This window comes from Ovis canadensis, chromosome 23, assembly GCF_042477335.2.
Source record: "Ovis canadensis isolate MfBH-ARS-UI-01 breed Bighorn chromosome 23, ARS-UI_OviCan_v2, whole genome shotgun sequence".
Classification (NCBI taxonomy): Eukaryota; Metazoa; Chordata; class Mammalia; order Artiodactyla; family Bovidae; genus Ovis; species Ovis canadensis.
This window is the reverse complement of record NC_091267.1, coordinates 33,904,008-33,926,899: the sequence shown is the minus strand read 5'-3', so window position 1 is coordinate 33,926,899 and position 22,892 is coordinate 33,904,008. Positions and strand designations below refer to the sequence as shown.

General features: G+C 45.9%; 2 protein-coding genes across 25 annotated transcripts in view; one reads left to right on the top strand and one right to left on the bottom strand.

The window, feature by feature from the left end:
- The window catches only part of FHOD3 (formin homology 2 domain containing 3), a 530,360-nt gene extending 523,545 nt beyond the window's left edge, over positions 1 to 6,815 (top strand). For all 22 annotated transcript variants that reach the window (XM_069568681.1, XM_069568674.1, XM_069568673.1 and 19 more), the window contains one exon: positions 6,234 to 6,815. In XM_069568681.1, the coding sequence (XP_069424782.1) occupies positions 6,234 to 6,316 (83 nt within the window). In that variant the 3' untranslated portion in view covers positions 6,317 to 6,815. The remainder of the gene's footprint in view (positions 1 to 6,233) is intronic.
- Positions 6,816 to 18,207: 11,392 nt separating this feature from the next.
- Positions 18,208 to 22,892, bottom strand: part of TPGS2 (tubulin polyglutamylase complex subunit 2) — a 67,891-nt gene continuing 63,206 nt past the window's right edge. For all 3 annotated transcript variants that reach the window (XM_069568699.1, XM_069568700.1, XM_069568701.1), the window contains 2 exons: positions 21,400 to 21,560; positions 18,208 to 20,088 (listed from right to left, as the gene is read on the bottom strand). In XM_069568699.1, the coding sequence (XP_069424800.1) occupies positions 19,858 to 20,088; positions 21,400 to 21,560 (392 nt within the window). In that variant the 3' untranslated portion in view covers positions 18,208 to 19,857. The remainder of the gene's footprint in view (positions 20,089 to 21,399; positions 21,561 to 22,892) is intronic.

Sequence of the window (22,892 nt, the reverse complement as noted above, 5' to 3'; positions counted from 1 at the left end):
GGGCTGTGTGCAGAAGTCACCCAGGAGCTTGTTCACAGAAGACACGCCCACCTCAGTATCACTTTGCTACCATCACCCACCTCCCTCCCTGAGCACCACTGTCCACCTCACTTGATCCGCTGTAGTTCGTGGACCAGACCCATCTTGCCGTCTCTTTTTACCTCCGGGACTCTGGCGCAGTGGCTTGCCCCTGTGCACAGAAGCCTGGGTTGTCAGCACAGTGTGTGTCTAGTACTGTCGTGACATCTCGGACACACACTAAGGAGCTGGGCTTCATCTGAAAAGTGGGAAGGCATTTCTGTCCTGCCCAGGACTTGCAACAATGCTGAGAACTCTGAGCCCAGAAAGCCATGGAGGAACTGTTTCATTTCTTCTCTCCCTGGCCAGACTCCGCCCTCTCTCCCCCTGTCCTCCCCACTGGGTGACTCATGAAAGGCAGTCTGCTTTTGCATTTTCACTGATTGCTCTCTGCTCAGTGCCTAGCTAGCAACCGAAGAGATGGTGGAGGAGCGCTGGATGTGAACACAGCTACAGATGTAGGTGGGAAGTGGGGTAGGGACTGCACAGCCACGACTGTGGCCAGACCAGAGGTTGTAGAAAGTGCCTGATGCCATAAATGTGGGGCCTCCCAACAGTGGCTGAGTGGTAGAGAATCTACCTGCCATTGTAGGAGGCAAGGGTTCGATCCCTGATCTGGGAAGATCCCCTGGAGAAGGAAATGGCAACCCACTCTAGTAATTTTGCTTGGACAGGGTAGCCTGGTGGGCTACAGTCCTTCGGGTTGCAAAGAGTTGGACACAACTTAGTGACTAAACAACAACCGTAAATGTTGCCAAGAGCCGTCTCGGCGTGAGTGAACTTAGTTCTGGGTCAGGCCTGTCACCACAAAGGCCATCGCCTTCCTGAGCAGCTTTGCTGCATCGCAGTCAGATGGTAATGACTTAAGTCAGGGATCTGCACCTTCCAGGAGACCAGTGTTCCTGTCCGGGATAGGTACGGCTGTGGCAAGGACTGTCTGATTCTCATTCCATTTAGGCTGCCACAGGTCAGCTGTTTCACTCTCAGCCTTAAATATTTCTCCTGACTCAGACAATTGCCCTGATGCGGGGATCGGACCCCTGCTTCAGTTCCCCCACCATCCGAGGGTAGGTCCAGTCCTAGCAACACTCCTGTTTTTTCCTCCTAGTTCCTTTGTCCTACCGAGTTGTGCGTGGTTCTGTATATTCTTTTACACTGGTCAGGTACCCCTGTCCACTCTTAGCTGCCGTTCTCCATGCATCTCTGTGTCTGAAGGTGTATTCCTGATGTATCCCTGGAGAGAGAGGTACTACATGTCTGCCTATTCCTCTGCCTTCTTGTTCCCAAGTCAGGCATCTGAATCTCCCAGGAGGTCAGGATGCACTTTGGGGGTCTCTCCCAGAGACACTGGTTCTTGGTGGCCCAGGCTGAGCCTGCAAAGTCCAGTTTAAATCAACCAGCTTTGGGAACCTTAGCCCCTTGCTGTTGTCATTTGAAGTTTTTTTTTTTTTTTAGCTTTTTATTTTGAAAGAATTTTAAGACTTAGCAAAAAAGTTTCAAAAGTAAGCTCCGAGAGTTGCCTTCTGTCCTTCGCCCAGCTCCCCTCGGTGTTAACACCCTGCGCGCTGTAGGAGGATGTGTCAGAGTTGACTGTTAACTCAGCTGCAGTCTTGACTCAGATTTCGCCGGTGTCCCACCAATGCACGCCCTTTTCTGGTCCGTCACCCTGCTTCGAGCCCCATGTTGGGCTGTCATCGTGTCTTCTCAATCTCCTCTGCTCTGTGGCAGACATTCATGACCTTGACACTTTCGGAAAGTACCGGCCAGTTATTTTGTAGAAAGCTGTCAATTTGGGGAACCTTGCTTTTAATGGACAGGATGTTATGTGAAAAAAAAGATGGAGGGCAAAAGTAAGGAAATTAACCTAAAAGGTTAAACATTGACCAAAAAAAATAAAACACCCAAACCCACAAAAATCCCACAGAATGTCTAGCATTGAATTACTAAGAATGACACACAGCTCCTGGTATTTAAGTCCAAAGGGGCAGGACTGGACCCATAATTTTTCTCCCTCAGCAGACAGGTCCCTCCAGGAACAAGGGCTGCATAAACGAACAGCTCTGATAGCAGCTGGGCCAGTTACTTCCCAAAGCCAAAACGAAAACACGTGGGACATCTTCAGGCTCTGATGTGAGTCCCTGTCGTCCTGCACATGCTATTCTCAGGATACTCATCAGAACAGTCTTTAGGATCTTAAGGATTACAAACAGCAACAACGACTTATTTCCAGATCGCTTGGCATTATATGACAAAAAATGAAAAAGAAAAATCTGTCAGTGATCCAAAGAGCGCACATGTGGCTTTCTGTCACATGGGAGTAAAGCTCAGTCCATCTGCCATCAGAATGAAAAATTGTCGGCGCGTGGGCTGCCAGGCTTGTCAGGGCCCAGCTGTCCAGGGTGGGCTCTGGTTCGAACGTCTTGGTCCGAATCCTTCTCTCCCACCCTCCGTGGGGCCAGGGTCTCTGTCTCTCCATGCCACGGTTGCTCGTTCCCTGGCCTCATCTCATAGGGTTTCCACAAAATCGGGATGAAATAATCCGTGGTAGTGCTCAGGAAACGGCAACCACCATCATTCTTCTCAGATTCAACTTAACAGAGTCACCTGGGAGCACTTTGGAGGATTAAACAAAAGTTTTTTTCAACTCAAGGGTGGAGGGGGAAGAAAAGAGAAAACAAACTCAGGATTTTTCCATGAGCCCCAGACCCCCCTGTGCTGCATGCTGACAGTAGAGGTGCCCCGGGTCGGATCCCAGGGCTGGCGTTCTGGGAGCTGTGACAAGTGCCTGGGGCGTCAAGTGGCTGCTGGTGCCAGCAGAGTGACCCAGGCCGTCTATGGAAGGGCTGAGGGGCAGACAAGGATAAACATTTCCACGGTCTGTTCTTTGTTAAGCAGCTGCGGGGATGGGAGGCAATCGCATGTGACAAGCCGGGGAGCTCCGAGGCAGCCGGAGCGTTCAGGCGGGGAGCAGGAGGGGGGGCAATGGAAAGGGGCCCAGATGTTATCTTATCAGATGGAAGCCAGCCCCTCCAGCCCCCCACCTTCTTCCTCGCTCGCCAGCACTTGAGACGTGCTATTTGAGAATGCCCTGTTTGATGGGAAGCTAGTTTCTGCTGTGTGAGTCCCATATTCTGCTGATCCCCTCCTTCTCATACATCCCCAGCCCTTCTTTGCTTTCTGGAAACTTGCTGCGTGAGAGTCACCCCCTGTGCCGGCAGGGTCTACTGCCCTGTGCCCTTCCCCTCACTCCACGTCCCTGTCAGCTCTGGGCCTCCTTGAGATGACACTTGGCTCGAGGTGGAGGCTCCTGTAACCGCTGTTGAATGAATGAGTTAACTGATGAGCAGGTAGACAGACACTGTAAGGGCCCTTTCCGTGTAGGACTTGAATTGGGGTACCAAGCTGATTTCAAAACCTGCATTACACATCTACTTTCCACTGGTAAGGTGAATTAACTTTGAGTTTTTAGCAAAGTGTTCGAATTCTTAAGGTCCTCTTCAGGGTTAATATATTTCTGGGAGAATTTATCTGAATTGTCAGCAAGGCCTACAGAAATTAGGATTCCATAAATGGGGCAAATTTTCTTTGCATCCCTTCCTTTCAGGGGCTCATCTGGCAAGCAGAGGGACCTTTACTTACACTGGCTTTTCGCCACAGCAGAGAAAAGCCTGGGCCGGAGGGGTCTCAGGGGTCTACAGCATCAAAACGTGGGAGTAGACCATGAGGCTGAGCGCAGCAAGGCTGGGACAGTACCATTAAGCTTTGTTCTGTTCTCTGGCCTGCTCCTGGATCAGCTGGCCTGAGGCCCATATCTGTTAGGAGAGTATAGCCTGTTCTATAAGGTGCCAGGGTCCTTACTCAAATATTTACATGAACTGAGCACTCTAGTTATAGGGCTAACATGTGAACAGATCTAAGAGAGGCATCTTTCAATGCCCACCAGCTCGTGTGGTCATTGGGCCAAGCAGGTAATCCACGAGGGTGCAGAGCTGTGCAGAGCAGTGGTCACTAGGCCGTGCCACCTCCTGTTGCCAAGGAAACGTGAGATGCCCTCCTAGTGCAGCACGGACTTCTTCAGGCAGAAGCTTCTGTCTTGGATAAGAGGTCTCAGCCGTCCTTGTCAAGAATGAGAAATACTTCATCTTGTTTTCTGCCGCTAAAATTATCTTTCTTTAACAAACCCTTGAAGGAGTGTTTAAAGAACATAAAGAGTATTACAAACTAGTATTTTTATTGCTGCCCCATAGAACAAATTCCATTACTCAGTTACATGCAATCTGCCCCCAGCCAAGGCTCCGGAGCCAAGCATTTTGTCTGGATGAGTTAGATGCTCAGTCTGGAGCCCAGGATGTCTGGGCTTGGGGGAGGGTGAGCTGGTGCAGGAGCAGCTGTGGCCGGGGGCTCTGGGGCCCTGCTGGGCTTGGAAATGCAGTAGTGTGTGCAGTGGCCTGATCTGAGGATACCCTCACTGCAAAACTTTGTGCTGCTATTAAAAACCCTAAGTGTATCCATTCTTTGAGTTAAAGAGCTGAGCCAACAATAGGTTCTCCATGAAGTATCTGTTGACTGACTGATGGATTAGGTGTTGGCCCCTGTCCAAAGTAAGACTTCCTTGGTGGCTCAGATGGTAAAGAATCTGCTTGCAGTTCAGGAGACCCAGGTTCGATCCCTGGGTGGGGAAGGTTCCCCTGGAGAAGGGAATGGTTACGCACTCCAGTATTCTTGCCTAGAGAATCCCATGGACAGAGGAGCCTGGTGTGCTACAGTTCACAGGGTTGCAAAGAGTTGGACATAACTTAGCGACTAACACTTTCCTTTTCCTTTCCAAAGTGCTCATTCCTGGGAGAGAAAAAAGTGTTCATTAGTAGATATTAGTCACTGTTTGTTCTACCAGAGACCTGACTCTTTCAGGCCCTTTGTCCATGGGCTAAGTGGGCTTTTGCCCAGGGAGGCATGGATACAGGAGTTGTCTACAGACACTCGAGATGGGGGCCTTGCCTCTGTGGAGGTCTCAGAGGACATAGGCTCCCTTGTCATGGAGGGAATGTGGGGAATTAGATCTGGCAAGGAAAGTGGGAAACAATAAGGGTGAGCTTTACTTTCTCTGCATTCTGATCAAAGGCCTTCCCTGGTGATCTCAGCGACTCTAGCTGATTGATGATTTAGAGTAGATGGTAGCTGTATGACACATCACTTCTGAAAATAGAAGAGATATCCCAAACTCTGTATGACTTTCATACAGAGTAGGCCAAATACAATTTATCAATGCAGGAAAATGTAATTAGGAAAGCTTTCAAATGAAAAGACCAGTCTTGGAAGGGCCAGCTGCCTCATCCTTCAGCCTTATCCAGCCTCTATTCTGACATTGAAACTGATCACACTAAATAGTGGAAAACCCATAATGTCAGGCAAACGTAAGCCAATTCTCAGTCAATTAAATATGAGTGTTCCTCTGACCGCCAGTTGTAAACCTCAGGGCGGGAGGTCACTGGTCCTTCTTGAACCCTGTGTGTGTCTCACAGAGAACATCCACCAAGTCCACTCTGAGGTTTGGCTGTTTGCTCCTTGGCATCGAGTCCACAAGGAGTCAGTGGTTCTTCTCTCTAGAGGCTCTTTGAGGAGTTGAGACCAAGACCACGGCACTTGTCGGGGGCTCATCCTGATGACTCCCCTCCTGTGCTGGGTTACGTTAACACCTTGCTCGGGGGCCTCTGCAGAGGTATGTCTCTGCAGATTTGCGGGATCATCTCACCTCATTTGCATCATTGGAACGTGTGTTTTCCTGTACTCTGGAATTCCTTAACAGCTCTGATCTGCTCCTTGTCCTGAGAAAGGCTGCACTCTCAACATGCCACCTGCGTTTTGTAGTTCACACCCTTTCTCAGACACTCATCAGGGCGGGCCTCTCCCCGCTTCACTCCTCCTATGCGGTCCCCTCTCTGCCTGACTCTCCAGGGTGGTGCCTGGGTCATCTCCAGGGCAGCCTCTGGCAGCCCCTAGATTTTTTTCCCTGCCCTGAAAACAACCAGTCAGCCGGGGCTCTTCAGCAGGGGTAGGGTGGGGCTGGGGGTCGTGAGCGCTGTGGCTCCTCGGGGAAGGGGCCTGGCTGCTAACACTGCCCTCTCTTCTCGCCCCTTCGTCTCTGGCCCCGGCAGTGCGCAGGACCCTGAAGAGCGGCCTGACTCCAGAAGAAGCGCGGGCCCTGGGCCTGGTGGGCACCTCGGAGCTGCAGCTGTGACCCCCATGGTGCCCTCAGAAGCGTGTCTGCACCGAGTGCAAGCTCCTGCTCGGGGGGAGCCCCTCCGGTGGGAGGTGCGGAGACTCTAACGCCTGAAGCTTCTGAAGGTGGGGCATGCATGTCTCGGTGTCACCGCCCGGCTTGTGACTCGGATCCCGACGTCCCCTTCCTGTACTTTCTTCATCGTGTCCACTGTGTGTCTCTTCTTTCCTTGACACCTGGCTTAGTAGTTCCAAAAGCGTGACACCTTTTCTGTGCCAGGGACAGCCCCTTTGCAGGAGCAGATCACTTCACAGTTACCGTGGTCATGAGGCAGTTTGGTTAGGTTCACAGACGGGGTCCCTCCACAACACCAAAACATGCAGATGTCAACTCCAAAAAAGAAAGCACAGATTGTTTACTGGTTGTGGATTTTAGATGTACTATTAATAAATGTTTATATAATTCATAAATGTACACCCTGTTTCAAATACTAAATAAACAGAGTTTAATGCCGTAACTGGAAACCTTTATTCTCCTGCGTAGAACCTTTAATAGCTCGATAGGCTCGGCTTCTTCTGGATCCACAAAACCTCTTCTCAGGCTCATGAGAAGGACCCTGACTCCGTATGGCCTCCAAGCCCTTTGGATTTCCTTTTGTTAACTGAGTGAGAAACGCTGATGTGTGCTCTTTGTAACTCCAGATTAATTAGGCACGGTCTTCCTGGCAGTACAAGTTAGCAATAACCTCCCATGTATCACCTTGCCCGCATGCTTTGTTTTTGCTCCTTTTTGATGCTGAAGCAAAAACTAGAGTAGTGTTTAAAAAATGTGAATTCTGCAACTCACTCACTGGCCTCTAATGTAAAAATTCATTTTCTCAAAGAATTTATCAAGTCACCAAAAGAAAAATGAAAAGTTGAAGCTTTGTCTGCGGAGAAGTTCAGAATAGAAGGACTGTCCTTGGTGCTCAAGCGCAGCCATCAGAAGCTCAGGCGTCTAGAGGGGAAGGTGCTGTGAGGGGCTGTCAACACAGAGCCACTCTGAGGGGCCTGAAGCCCTCCACAGAGACCCTCAGCCCCTCACAGGGTGCATGGCTCCCTCTGAAGAACCTCCATCTCCGGAAACAGGGGACACTTAACAATCGCTGTTGCTCAGTCATGTCCAACTCTTTGCGACACCGTGAACTGTAGCCCACCAGGCTCCTCTGTCCATGGGATTCTCTAGGCAAGAATAGTGGAGTGGCCATTTCCTTTTCCATGGGATCCTCCCAACCCAGGAATCAAACCCAGGTCTCCCACACTGCAAGCGGATTCTTTACCGTCTGAGCCACCAGGGAAGCCCAGTATTCAAGGGGGTGGTGTCAAAAGATGGTCAGGTCACCAATTCTACCAGTGTCTCACTTCCAGAACCTCTGTGACCCTGTGTTCCTGATTCTGGGCAGGTGTCCTGTAGAGACAGGATGCGGTCATGTGGTCTGAAGAGCTAAGATAATATATTCACCCAACTGGCCTTTGTGATTTTGACACCCCGTCCCACCCCCTGCAACCTTCTGCCTCTTTACTCTATGGGAGACAAGGAGCTCTTTCAAACAGGCATTTGTCAAATAATACATGAGTACCCCAGAGAGCCTAGAACCTGCAAGAGTTAGGTCTGTGTATTCCAGACAACTGAGTTTATTTCATCACTTTATTGAAAAAGATGCATAGGGTATTAATGTTTATTTCCTTATGATTCTAAATAACATGTATTATATTCCACATGTGGTTTAGTGGTTTGTCAAAGCCTCAGCCTGGAATATGAACATGGAATTTCTGTATCACTGGGGATCGTGATGGGCAAAGAAAAGAAAGATGAATTTTTTTTCCATGCATTTAATGAACAAATACTTTGATGCCCTTCTAGGAGTCCCTGGTGTTCTGCTGAGAGTTACTGCTGTAGAATAAAAGGTCACGTTTGCAAAGAAGTGACTGAATAAATCTAATGTTAATTTTATTTTAGGGATTAAAATATTCTCAGAGGGAGAAAACTAAGGCAGCTAATTTCTTGGTTACAGCTAGGTAAAGAAGGCCTCTTTTTACTGGGATTTGGTTTAGTAGTTTTAGTGAATCAGAGTGATTTTCTTCTGTAGTTCATTTCCTCTCTCCTTGTTGCCATTCATTCTGTCTGCCTCAATTGGTGTTTTTAATTCAAGAAGTTAAATATTTCTTAAAGACTTTTGAGAAGCATTAAAGTGAATAGTACTTTGCAGTGTGAGATGTTGCTAATTGTGCTGGTCATCACTATATGTATTTTTGTGCCTATTTCTTAATCTGGGTTGAAATTACAAAACTGCTGGTAAAGAAAGGCAAATACTTTTCTTTTAAAGATACCTGTGTTTTAGTTTCTTTGGAGTCTTGAGGGTTTTTTTCTTTTTCTATTTAAAAATAAACTTATTGAGAAAGTGTAGGGTGGAGGGAAGGGTGTACAATGATATACCATGCTTATGGATGGGAAGAATACTATTAAAATAACTATGCTGTTATACTCAGGCAATCTACAGATTCAGTGCAGTCCCTATCAAAATACCAATAGTGTGTTTTCCAGTAGTAGAACAAATAATCCTAAAATTTTATGGAAACACAAATGATACTGAATAGCCAAAATGATCATGAGAAAGAACAAAGTTAGAGGCATCATAGTCCCTGATTTCAAACTATACTGCAAAGCTACAGTCATCAACAGTATGGAACCAGTAAAAAACAGACACATGGATCAATGGAACAGAATAGACAGCCCACAAATGAACTCACACTTGTATTGTCAATCTGTGACAAAGGAGGCAAGAATATACAATGGGGAAGATATAGCCTCATAAACAGTGTTGGAAAAATGGACAGCTACATGCAAAAGCGTCAGCGAGGCCTGAAACAACAAAGCTTCTAGAAGAAAACATAGGCAGTGTGCTCTTTGACATATAGCTCTTAGTTATATATATATATATATATATATATATATATATATATATATATATATATATTTTTTTTTTTTTTTTTTGCTCAGGCAAAGGAAACAAAAAATAAACTAATGAGACTACATGAAATTCAAAAGCTTTTGCACATTGAGAGAAACTATACACAAAATGAAACGACCACTTATAGCATGGGAGAAGACATTTGCAAACAATATATCTGATAAACGTCTACAATTCAATGAAAGGAAAAAAAAAACCTGATTATGAATAGACATTTTTCCAAAGAAAATAAAGAGATGGCCAACAGGCATCTGAAAAGATGCTCAACATCACCAGAGAACTGCGAATCAAAGCTACAATGAAATATCTGTTAGAGTGGTTATTATAAAATATAAGACAACAAATAACAAGTGTTGGGGAAAATGTGGAAAAGGGAAACCTTGTTGGTGGGGATGCACATTGGTATAGCTTCTGTGGAAAACAGGATATGGGCTCCTCAAAAAAATTAAAAATAGAACTGATATGATCTAGTGATTCCACTCCCGGGCACTCATCTGAAGAAAGCAAAGACACTAATCAGAAAAGATATGTGCACCCCTATTTTTATTGCAGCATTATTTATAATAGCCCAAATTGGAAGCAACCTAAGTGCCCATCGATAGATGAATGAATAAGAAAGATGTGATATCTATGTGCACACACACTGAGTAGTGTGTTAGTCATAAAAAGATGAAACTTGCCATTGTGCCAACAGGGATGGAACTAGAGAGTATTATGGTAAGTAAAATCAGAGAATGACAAAAACTGTATGATTTTACTTAGGTATGGAATCTAAAAATGAAAACAAACTTAATAAAACACATTCCCAGATATAGAGGAAACAGGTGGTTGCTTGAGGGGAGGGTTGGAGGAAGGAGAAATAAGAGAGGGAAATTAAGAGGTACGAACTTCCAGTTATAAAGGAAATGTCACAGCTATGAAATGTACAGAGTGGGAAATATAGTCAATAATTGCATAATATTTTTTTTACAGTGACATATGGTAACGACTTATCATGGTGATATTTTGAAATGTATAGAAACATTGAATGGCTGTATTGTATACCAGGAACTAATGCGAAGTTCAATTATACTTAAACTTCAGGAGAAAGAGGTCAGATTTGTGGTTACCACAGGCAGCAGATGGGGGGAGGCGGAATTGGAGGAAGGCATTCAAAAGCTACAAAGTTTCAGTTATAAGATAAGTAAGTGCTAGGGGCATAATGGACATGGTAAATATGATTAACAGTGCTGAATGTTATATATAAGGTTGTTTAGAGAGTAAATCCTAGACGTTCTTATCACAGAAATACTTTTTCCTGTTTCTTTAATTTTGCATCTACATGAAATGGGTGTTGATTAAACTTACTGTGTAATCATTTCATGATGTATGTAAGTCAAATCATTGGACTGTATACCTTAAACATATACGGGGCTATATGTCAATTATATCTCAGTAAAACTGGAAGAAAAGAAACTCCACCGAGGATGAGCACAGCACGTTACAGATCTGGCATGAGTCCACCAGGAGGTAAGTGGGCACCTCCTGTCCCTGTGTGAGCAGCAGGCTTCTTGGACTGTGACAGGTCCCCGCAGCGCCCGGGCTTTTGCTCTATCAGAAAAAATTCCAGAAAGCTCATTTCCCTTCAGAGACTCCTTGCCCCTTGACAGCTTCTGCCCAGCGGGGCTTTCAACACTGCTTTGCTTTGTGGGAGGGGGTTCCGCTGGGTGACAGTCAGGTACTTCTGGGTAGGGCAGTGGGCTAAGACACAGAAAGTCATCCTTCCCAAAAAATGTCTGAATCAAGTACCCAGTGGAATAATTGTATTTTTGTAAACCCCAAGTTTCAAGTAAGAATCTGAAAGGTTGCTGTACAGAAAGAGATGGCTGCCTGGGGAAGCATTTGGAGCTGCTGTATCCAGCCCCTGAAAAATAAGATGTTCTTTTTTTTTTAATTTTACTTTATTTTACTTTACAATACTGTATTGGTTTTGCCATACATCAACATGAATCTGCCACGGGTATACACGTGTTCCCAATCCTGAACCCCACTCCCACCTCCCCCCCCCGACCCATACCATCTCTCTGGGTCATCCCAGTGCACCAGCCCCAAGCATCCAGTATCATGCTGGTTGAGGTCGTTTTGACTGGAGCTCAGCACACATCTGAGTGGTAGACCTGGCTACAGAATTAGAGCAATTCAGTCAACGTCAGAGAGCTTCCTGGCTCAGAAGATTAGCTATGAGATTGGAAGTGGCAATCTTGCTTCTGACAAGACGCATCTTTGGGCTTCCCTTGTGGCTCAGATGGTAAAGAATCCACCTGCAATGCAGGAGACTCAGGTTCAATCCCTGGGTTGGGAAGATCTCCTGGAGAAGGGAATGGCAATCCACTTTCATGGACAGAAGATCCTGGTGGGCTCATAGTCCCTGAGGTTGCAAAGAGTTGGACATGACTGAGTGGCTAACACAACACACTTTTCCCCAGTATAAACCATCCTCAGAAGTGCAGTCTCAATAGAGGAAAGTGGGTTCTAATCCAGCAGCCCATCAGCAGGTGGTATTAAAAAAAAGCTTGTTTATTTCTCTGTGGAAGAAAAACTTGTCCTGAAACTTCTGAAGGTTATGAAAATTTAAACAACTTCCTAAATTAACATCAGAAAATAGGACATCGCTTTTGGGTGAAAGTAAACAAGCTTGTGTTTATAGAAAAATGTTGAAGGTGATTTCCCATTTTTTAGTGGCAAAAAACATGCTTTGTGAAGATGATAATTAAGGCCTCAGCAGTCTGTTTAGAATCACATGTTTAAAGGAAAATAGCGTTTCTCATTAAGTGATTCAGTAAGCGTATATTCTATCAATAAAATCCCAACCCTCTGTCTCAAACCTGGGTGGACACAGTCCCAAGCCACCTGTGGGAGCAGGTATGCATCAGAAGCCCCCAGACATTGAAACACAGACCCTCAAGTGCCGTCTAGAGCTCCGTCTCGCCCAAGGGGTGGCCTCACTTAAAAATGACACAAGTATCGAGTTGGGAATTGGAGCCTTGGCAAAGGTAAGCTGTTTCTCCAGAGGCTTAATCTTGCCCTTACTTCACTGCTTTGTCTTGAGGGATGAGGTCCCTCCCTCTGTTGGCCTGAAACTGTCCTGAGGACTGTTTGGGTTCCTGCTCTGGTGGATCTCCAAGATACTCTTTCTGTTGTGAGAAAAGGAGGTGACTGATTCCCAGAGGAAAAGCAGGTGATCTGAGAAGTGTCACTTCTCGAGTGGTTACTTACGAGCTCAGGAGCGTGTTCTCAGTCGGGCCCACCTGCTCCCTCGGAGGGCCGAAGAGATGAAGTGCGTTAAGATGCAGGTTGAACATCTACTATTAAAAACAAAAACAAAACCCTGCTCCTTCACCTCCCTCAGCTTTCCACGCTGGAGACACTGGAGAGCCCTAGAGGCTGAGCTGCTTTGGGGCCTTTGTCTACAATGTGGGGGAAAGCCCAGAACCCACACAGGCCACTCTACAGCCAGGACAGCCAGCCCTTTTCCAAGGTATGCAGTAACATGCTGACTCATCCCGGGCTTGCCCTGTGAGCCAGGGGTTGTAATAAACTCAAAATGGATTAAAGATCTAAATGTAAGATCAGAAACTATAAAACTCCTAGAGGAGAATATAGGCAAAACACTCTCAGAAATAAATCACAGCAGGATCCTCTATGATCCACCTCCCAGAATTCTGGAAATAAAAGCAAAAATAAACAAATGGGATCTAATTAAAATTAAAAGCTTCTGCACAACAAAGGAAAATATAAGCAAGGTGAAAAGACAGCCTTCTGAATGGGAGAAAATAATAGCAAATGAAGCAACTGACAAACAACTAATCTCAAAAATATACAAGCAACTTATGCAGCTCAACTCCAGAAAAACGACCCAATCAAAAAATGGGCCAAAGAACTAAATAGACATTTCTCCAAAGAAGACATACGGATGGCTAACAAACACATGAAAAGATGCTCAACATCACTCAGTATTAGAGAAATGCAAATCAAAACCACAATGAGGTACCACTTCACACCAGTCAGAATGGCTGCGATCCAAAAATCTGCAAGCAATAAATGCTGGAGAGGGTGTGGAGAAAAGGGAACCCTCCTACACTGTTGGTGGGAATGCAAACTAGTACAGCCACTATGGAGAACAGTGTGGAGATTCCTTAAAAAATTGCAAATAGAACTCCCTTATGACCCAGCAATCCCACTTCTGGGCATACACACCGAGGAAACCAGAATTGAAAGAGACACATGTACCCCAATGTTCATCGCAGCACTGTTTATAATAGCCAGGACATGGAAACAACCTAGATGTCCATCAGCAGATGAATGGATAAGAAAGCCGTGGTACATATACACAATGGAGTATTACTCAGCCGTTAAAAAGAATTCATTTGAATCAGTTCTGATGAGATGGATGAAACTGGAGCCAATTATACAGAGTGAAGTAAGCCAGAAAGAAAAACACCAATACAGTATACTAACACATATATATGGAATTTAGGAAGATGGCAATGACGACCCTGTATACAAGACAGGAAAAAAGACACAGATGTGTATAACGGACTTTTGGACTCGGAGGGAGAGGGAGAGGGTGGGATGATTTGGGAGAATGGGAATTCTGACATGTATACTATCATGTAAGAATTGAATCGCCAGTCCATGTCTGACGTAGGGTGCAGCATGCTTGGGGCTGGTGCATGGGGATGACCCAGAGAGATGTTGTGGGGAGGGAGGTGGGAGGGGGGGTCATGTTTGGGAACACATGTAAGAATTAAAGATTTTAAAATTAAAATTAAAAAAATAAATAAAAAAATAAATAGAATCTTTAAAGTGTTAAGGGTTGCTGTATCTTAGAAAAGTATCTGAAGTTGAGTAAATGTCCCTGTTCTTTGTTGAATATGGTGGTGGTGGTGATTTAATTGCCAAGTTGTGTCCGACTCTTGTGATGCCCTGGACTATAGTCCATCAGGCTCCTCTGTCCATGGGATTCTCCAGGCAAGAATACTGGAATGGGCTGCCATTTGATCTTCCCAACCGAGGGGTCAAACCCGCATCCCCTGCACCGCAAGCAGTTTCTCTACCACTGAGCCACCAGGGAAACTCTTTGTTGAATATAGCATGTTACAAAAGGGCTTTGCAGCAGTTATTCTGAGAACTGTGAAGAAAAGCTGTGCATAGTCCAAGACAGGGTTGCCCAACAGAACATTCTGATGATGATGGAAATGTTCTATATCTGCCCTATTCAAATGGTAGCCACTAGACATACATGATTACGGAACACTTAAAATGTGACAAGAGCAGAATTCTGAATTTTAAGTTTAATGGCTATCTGTGGCTAGTCACAACTGTCCTGGACATCACAGGTCTGAGAGAACGCACCTTGTTATGTGCTTGTTGCTGTTTATTCATTCTACTTAAAGATTTTCATGTGAAATTGTGTATAAAATTGCTTTGGGGTGCTGTTCATCAAGACCTTAAGAACAGTGTTTAAGGAGCTATGTCCATCGCCTGCCTGTATGGGGCCTGAGCCTTGTGGGTCCCTGTCCTTGGTGGAGAATTCTGTGATTGATGTTCACTGCCATCCATCAAATACACACTCTTCTCTCCCGACACATCCCACCTGGATGACACACCATCTCCTCGGCAGAGTCCACATCAGGCCTGTGTGTGTGACCCAGGGATATATGCCATGGCTGAGCACACATCTCCAAGAGCCAAGTCCACCCTGTAATAAAGCTTTGCAAAGCACCATTTCAGGTCTTGCGTTATTTTCACCATGGTCCTCACTATTGCCTTCAGGCCTGCTCTCAATAGATATCATCTATGTGAGATGAATTGGTTGGCTGTTGCCAAGTGCTGCATTTACCAGAGTGCGTACTGGTCAAGGCTCAGGTGTTGGGTGCTATAGGAAATGTAGGGATGTGTAACCACAAAGATCCCACTTCTGAAACCACAAGGGACACTGATAAACAAGATTTCCGAGTCATAGCCACCATGTGCAAGAGGCAGGCTGGGAGATGTGGTTCAGATGCCAAGACATGGGCATATAAGCAGCAGATTTCACTATGACAGAGTCTTTTGAAAGAGGTGGTCTCTGAGCTGAATGAGGATGTCCTGCCTCTAAAATACAGCAGTGGTTGCATTTTGAGAGTTTAAATGAATATTTAAGCATTTCCACAGCTTTTTATTTTTTCTCATTATTGGGTGATCTGTTTCTGTTGGTCTTTCCTGGATGTAAGTATGTGGCAGCTCCTAATTCAGCACAAAATTGTGAATTAATTCATTTTAAGTGTCATCTACTACTGTTTCACGTGGCTCCACACTAAGCAGCATGGCTCGCAGTGGTAACCCTCTGTCTCAACAACCACTGAGGATACAGAGGAGACAAGGCAAGACACGGTAATGGAGCGAAGTGGTCCCCCGGAGGGGGCTCTCCCTGCAGACTCAGCTTCTCAGATGCTCTGAGGCAGAGACGGACTGGAGCTGGATCTGGGGAGGAAGACGTGAGGTGGCTGGCCAGCACCACAGGTAGGAAACCACAGGTGTAAAGTCACACAAGGGGGAACCACACTGGTATTTTGGAAGGAAAGTGAGTGGGGCAGTAGGCAGAGCCTGGCTCGTGTACAAAGCTAACGGCTAGAAAGATAACAGTCATGTAATCTTTCTGGAGGAAGGGACCAGCCTTTTTCACTTGCGTACTTAATCTTGACAATAACTCCATAATGAAGGCTGGTGTGTTAACCAGAGAATGCTTGGTGGCAAAGACAGAATCCAGTCTGGGTTGGCTTAAGCCAAAGAAGGAAATTCATCATAGCATCCCAGTTTCAATTGGTCCTTACCCAGTGTTGTCAACTCCAGTCAAGGAGGCGGAGTTAACTACAGAAATGCGGCTACTGGGGACGCTGTACATACGTGTCTACTGAACAGAAAAGTTAATATTGTAATCCCTAGAGCAACTGCTAAAACAGAATGCAAAGAAGTATAACTTAAAAATCAACAGCTAAGTTAAAAATGGAATTATTTAAAAATTAAAGGAGTAAAGAACAGGTATAGATAAAATATGATAGGTCATAGGTTGGTCGTTGTTGAAACCAGGTGATGGATAGATGGGGATTCATTATACTATTCTATCTTTGTAAATGTTTAAAACTCTCCATGATAAAAAGTTTTAAAAATGGATGTATTTCAAACAGAAACTAAAAGGTCCCTTGGTTCTTCTGTTCCAATCATTGTATACGCTTTACTGGACTGAAAATATTTTTATTTCTCTACACAATGAAAGCAAACCCACCCAGACCCGTTAAGTAGAAAGTTTGACAGCCTGTGAACATTATTGTCATCATTGTGGCTGATTTAAAGTCCTGATGCTTGGAATCTTTCTTCACAATTTTGATTTTAGAGGTCTGGAGGAGACCTGGGCATCTTGTTTTCTGCACCCAACTTCAGCGACAATGATGCATGTCCACATTTGGGGAGGGCAGCTCCAAGGGGTGTTCTGTGGATTACCCTCTGCAAGCTGCCCCTTGTCGTGCCTGTCCTTGGCCTGGGTACCTCCCTGCTTCAGGATGTGAGCAGTACGACAATGTGGCACTTCATGCACAATCTGAGCCACATCAGCGTGTCATGAAGCATTCTGCTTTCATTCTCATTCTGTGATTCCAGCACAGACTCTTTTCCCTGGGCAATTGATTTATACAAGTGCCTGCTGCTGCTGCTGCTAAGTTGCTTCAGTCGTGTCTGACTCTGTGCAACCCCGGAGATGGCAAGCCCACCAGGCTTCCCTGTCCCTGGGATTCTCCAGGCAAGAACACTGGAGTGGGTTGCCATTTCTTTCTCCAATGCATGAAAGTGAAAAGTGAAAGTGAAGTCGCTCAGTTGTGTCCGACTCCTAGAGACCCCATGGACTGCAGCCTACCAGGCTCCTTTGTCCATGGGATTTACCAGGCAAGAGTACTGGAGTGGGGTGCCATGGCCTTCTCTGATACGAGTGCCTACTGCCATTTTAATTGCTTTAGTTTCAAAACACTGTCATCCTGGTGAGCTTTTCCCCCATGTAATCCTCTTAACCTGTTGTCTGGGGTCTAACCAGGGGTGCTCCCTTCCTCCTTCACCAGGGCCAGCTTCACGTGCATGTGATCTGCACAGTCATGCAAGGCCCTCGCACTCAGAAGGTCTTACTTTGGTTTAATGTTCTTTTGCCACTGCCTTGAAATTCCTAGTTTTGTCTCTGAACTTGCGTAAGTCAAGGTATGGTGAGACAAAGGTGTATACACGTGAGCAGGGGAAATACGTGCAGTGTGTTAGTCCCCTGTTCTTACCACCTCTTTCACTTACAGCCTTTGTGATTCCCATGAGAACAGAATTCCAGTGGGCCTACATACGTGAAGAGAGGCAGAGTTTAAGGCAAGCTTGTCATGTCTACAGCTGAGAAAGTGAGGACACGAGGCCCCAGAGGTCGTGCTTTCTATCTGAACCAGATTTCATTCAAATACACAGAGGTGGTGATGGTGTTCTAAGAAGCATATGTGACCGTGGAACCCATACCTTTCCCTTCCTACTCATGTTCCGTTTCTGTAGTAGCCAACCACTCACACTGAAACAAGGACACGGAAGGAAAGGAAAGCCGAGGGCAGCTCCTGATTTCTCTTTCAGTCCTTCCTCTCTCCCTGGTAAGTTGAGAGAGACTATATATCAAAAAGTGAAATAATGGCTGAGCTAGTTTTGTGTGTTGTTTCCACTGTTTTGGTAAGAATGAGACATATATACCTACAACAGGTATGAAATAATTGTGTGATTCTGCTGACTCTGAATATGAATTAAATGCTCTTATAGTGGCATTTGAAATTGGAATAGCCCAAAAGTAGACAGATGAATGATACAATTGTAATAATTTAACACTTTAATTTTTCCTGGAATAGCATCGAGTATCAAACAAAAATATCTGTAACAAGTTGTGAGAAGAAAGGGAAAACATTTTAGTGCTTTTCATGGTACTGTCTACTGGCTTTTGGAGAAAAGGCCCCACATCCCAGTTCTGCACTGGGCTCTGTATAGGTAGCCAGCCCTGCTCTTAACTGCTCTGCTCCTCCTGAGACAGCCCTCAAACCTCTCCGCGGTGGAACCCGCTTCCGCACACAAGCCCTCTGGGGACTCCAGCTGACTGTCGCTGGTGTCAAGGGCAGCGTGGCTTTGGTGGCTCCTCTGCTGCCTCATTTGTGAAATCCAGAACTGGGCCAGGACTGATGCAGAAATAATTCAGGGGCTCTGAAAGCACTAGAGAAAGCAAACTCGCCACAGTGGCAAACAACACAGCTTCTCAGTCCCCTTCTAGCCTTGACTTCGGGAAGCAGCCAAATGCTGGGCTCTCTCCTCTGGCACTGGCCGGTTCTCCCTCTGATGAGTTCTGGAAGAAAAGTACTTGCAGAAGACTAAAGCTCAGCTATTATCCTTGACACCTGGGTTCCTCTCTACCGTCTTCTGCCACTCCATGAACTGCTGAGCAGTTGTGAGTAGGCAGAGCAGGTGGAAACTCCTGTCAATAGCAACTGATTTCATCAAAACTCTTCATGAAGAGTCCTGGCAAAGCAATGCTTGGGAGGTCTTGTTTTCATGGTACAGTAGAATCACTTCTTAAAAAAAAAACAATGTGAGAAAGATAATTTTGGCAAATGTGCAAATATCACGTCAAAACACTGGAAACAAGAAACTTTATAGAAAACTGATGATGAAAAACTTTATAGAAAATTAAAAATGAGCAAAGCAAGATTTGCTTGTGGGGAAGGATATAAAAAACATAAAAATGTATCTTCAGGATTTTACATGGAACATTATAACCCATCAAATTGTGAGAGTGTTCAATATTCTCTAACAAAAATGAACTGATCTGAGTAAAGGTAATGCAAAAATATTCTAATGTAGTGCTACCTACCCAACAGAACTTTCTGCAATGATAGAAATGTTTCATCGTCTCTGTGGTGTCTAATATAGAATCCATTAGCCACGCAAATATTCCAATGTGGCTAATAAAACTGAGGAATTGAATTCTTAATATGGTTTAAATTTAGCTGCTTTAAAAGTGGCTACCAATTAAACAGCATAGTTCTAATGCCTCCTAGGTCAAAACCAGTGGTTTCTTTGGGGAACCTCTACAATTACTGCTGAGGGGTTGGGGGTTGGGGTAGAAAGAGAAGAAAGCTCTTAACAGATCTACTTAGTTACTTACATAAAACCTTACATTCCTCATATCTCCTAGGAGCAGCAGATGGCGCAACCTGCTGTAATGGGTATGTGGAAGGATTCTTGGGGAGACCTGAATATGACCTTCCAACTCCTGGCTCAGGCCAATGGGAGTAAAAGGCCTAGGATTCTGTCATTTAGATGGGGAGAGGAATCGCTTCTCAGCCTTTTGCTGGGATCAAGTGCAGGCAGAGAGAGGACTGTGGTTCCACACACAGACTCTGAGGTTGGGTCCTGCCCAGGGCATCTGTGCACGACATCACCACTGTGGGGCAGGCGAGGAGGCGGAGGGGGCTGCTCATTTCCGGACAGGGTTTCCAGACCCAGAGGAGGATTTAGAGGTGGAAGCGGGACCTGAGGGCCCTTTCTGGCCGCCTGCAGACTGAACAGGCCCTTTCTTTTTGGGGATTATGGTCTTGTTCTTGCTCTTGAACACTTTGCTAGGATCCAGCTTGTTCACAAAGGAGTCGGTCTCTTCAGTGAGGAGCTTTGTGTTGTAGGTGATGGGTTTATACATGTTGAACCATTGCTGTAAGGCAGATTTGGGAGAGACAGTCACAATTCAAAGGAGACAAGTATGTGCTCATGTTCTTTAGTGGTGTTATAGGGGTAGAGAGCTGGGGAGATGAGGCAGAGAGTAAACGTTTTCATGAAAACTGCCTCTAAAATCTATCAGCACTTCCTTTGGGTAAAAAGGAAGACACACATTACTTTATGGGGTCTTTTAACCTCTAAATAGAGCAGGATGAGGATGAAGAATCTGAGTAACTGTGCTTCCTTCTAATGTAGTGAGCCCTGAGCCTGGGATGCTAGGTCCCCAAGGCACAGGGCATAGTGTCCTAACTGTTCTGCCCTCACACCAGCCTCTGCCCCTCGGGTGGACTGGGTAGCATCCTTCCTATGGGGAAAGAGCAGGCCAAGACCAGAGCCGGCTCCGCTGAGGGGAACCGCCTGCTCTCTTCCCTGCAGGCTTTCCGGGCAGCTGAAGGCAAAGGGCATCGACACTTATTGGTGTTCATTGATAATAACCACCCACTGTGTTGCCTGGATGATGTCATCATCATGTGCCATTTGAGCAAGCGAGGTCCCCTTGACGAATACATACAGGGAACTGAGCCCCTCATCTTTCGCCACCCGGTCAGAAGTTCTCTACACACCTGGTGTTCTCAAAGAAGGCAGCCTATCAGCATTATCTGACATTTGTATGTTTAAAATGGTACCTAGATCTCTAGTATAAATGAGGCACATCCATATTTTGAAATACTGCATATCAATGAAAGAGACAGCTCTTTGTATATGGACAGGGAAAGAGCTCCAGTGTGCCATTAAGTGAAAAGAAGGTGCAGAACAATGTGAACAGTGTATCCCACTCGTGACTTAGAGAAAAAGAACCCAAACTGGATGCGTGTGTGGTTTCTATCCAGCAACATGGCTCAGTGAGGGCACAAGAGAAACCAACAGCGGCTGCTGGTGGGGAAGTGGGCGGATGAGGAGCCAGAGAATACGAGACTGTTCTCTGTTCTTGTGTGTGCATGTACTGTGAATCCAAAACCAGCCATCAAACCTAAGCCCTGCCCCCGCCCCAATTCATTAGAAATTAAAACTCCCCAGATGAGTCTGAGGACTAGCCAAGGCTGGGAACCACTTAACTAGATTAGTATAAAGTGCTGTTGTCCACCTGAATTGGAAGCAACTACTTTGCTTATTGGAAATGCAAGTTCCTGGGCTCTACCCAGATCTGCAGAATCAGATGAGGAGGTTGGGACTCTGCAATTTAGGCATTTCCTCAGAAGATTCTAATACGTTTTGCAGTTTGAGATGACAGGGAGTTCTCCCTTACCTTGGCCTGGGGGCTAATGCCATAGCTGGTGAAGGCGTACTGCCACTGGGGCAGGCCCAGGTGAGTGATGAGCAGGCGGTAATAGGCAGTAAAGGTGTCTGTGAGAAAATGCCAGTATAACGCTCTGTCCAGGAACCAGATCTCAGTGTCCTGTGCTAATCCTGAAACAGTAGACAGAAGACATAAAGGAAGGGATGGCTTAACACTGTTTTCCTTTTATCTATAAAGTCAACATCTACTCATGGTTAAAACAAATGTCAACAGTAGAAGGAATGTAAAAGTTCCCAGTTTTCCCTTCCAACCTCCCAACTCTATTCTCCAGTGGCTTCTTGGGTATTCTTTTACGAGCTCTTGATCAGTCAGCCAACTGACCTATCGCTGGGCCCTGCTTAGGCGCTCAGGCTGCCTAAGCAGCGCTGCTTTCCTGTGTGGACACGATGCTTCCCCGCCCCCAGCAGCTACAGGCTGTGGGCTCAGCCTTCCTGATGGAGAGACACTCCGAGCGGCCCTGGCTTTCTCAGGAGGTCCGGCAGGAATTAGCAGAAACCACCCCTCTCCTGGGACTCCTGCCTGTGCAGTGCTGTGCTGGCTGAGCGGAAGCACTACTGTACCGGCTCCTGCCTCTCGCTTGCTCCTGGCCAGCCATCCTTACCACTGTGGAGGTCTCTCCTAGCTCATCTCCTCATCTCATCTCCTCTCTATCGGCTGTGACATCTCCCTAAACGGCATCCATCCTCCAGTAACTCCCTCTTGTAGTTCTACTCTTGGTCACACTTTCACTTGAATCCTGCCGTATTTGTGCTAAATGACCTTGACACCCCCGTACTTCCATAGAATGTCCAAACTCCTTCACCTGGCTTTCAAAAATTGGCATGAAGGGCTTCTGGCATCATCTCCCCTCATCCACAAGATGAACCAAGTGGCCAGTGAACTAAAATTACCTGTCATTCCCCCAAAATCAGTTGCACTGTCCCATGGCATGGCTTTTACCTATCTCTTTGCATGGATGCCCCCTTTTGCCCCCCCCCCCCGCCATCACCCGTATCTCATTCTGACCCATATTTTGGGATGCAGCTCAAAGGCTGCTTCACAAAGACCCCTCCAGCAGGAGGCGGTCTCCCCTTCCCCTGGAGGTAAATCCTGGTGTGTCTTCTCACCCCCCAGGCAGAGAGGTACCTGAAGAGGGCTGGACCTTGTCCACCTCCGGGACTGAGCTGCTGTCCAGTGGTGGCCACTGCACAGGAGGCCAGAGCCTTTTCCTCTTAGACTGAGGTCTAGGAATTCAGGGTTTTATTAGTTAGACACCCTTCATAAGAAGTATAAGACAATGCTTTTCCTGGATGCTTTTCTAACATGTGAACCAGCTAGAGGAGTTATAAACAGAGTAACTATTTCTTTCACTTTTTATTCACTTATTATCCTAATCTTATTACTCTGCAGTGACTAACAAATGACAGTACCTTAAAAAGACTCCAGTAACGGGCCTGGAGAGG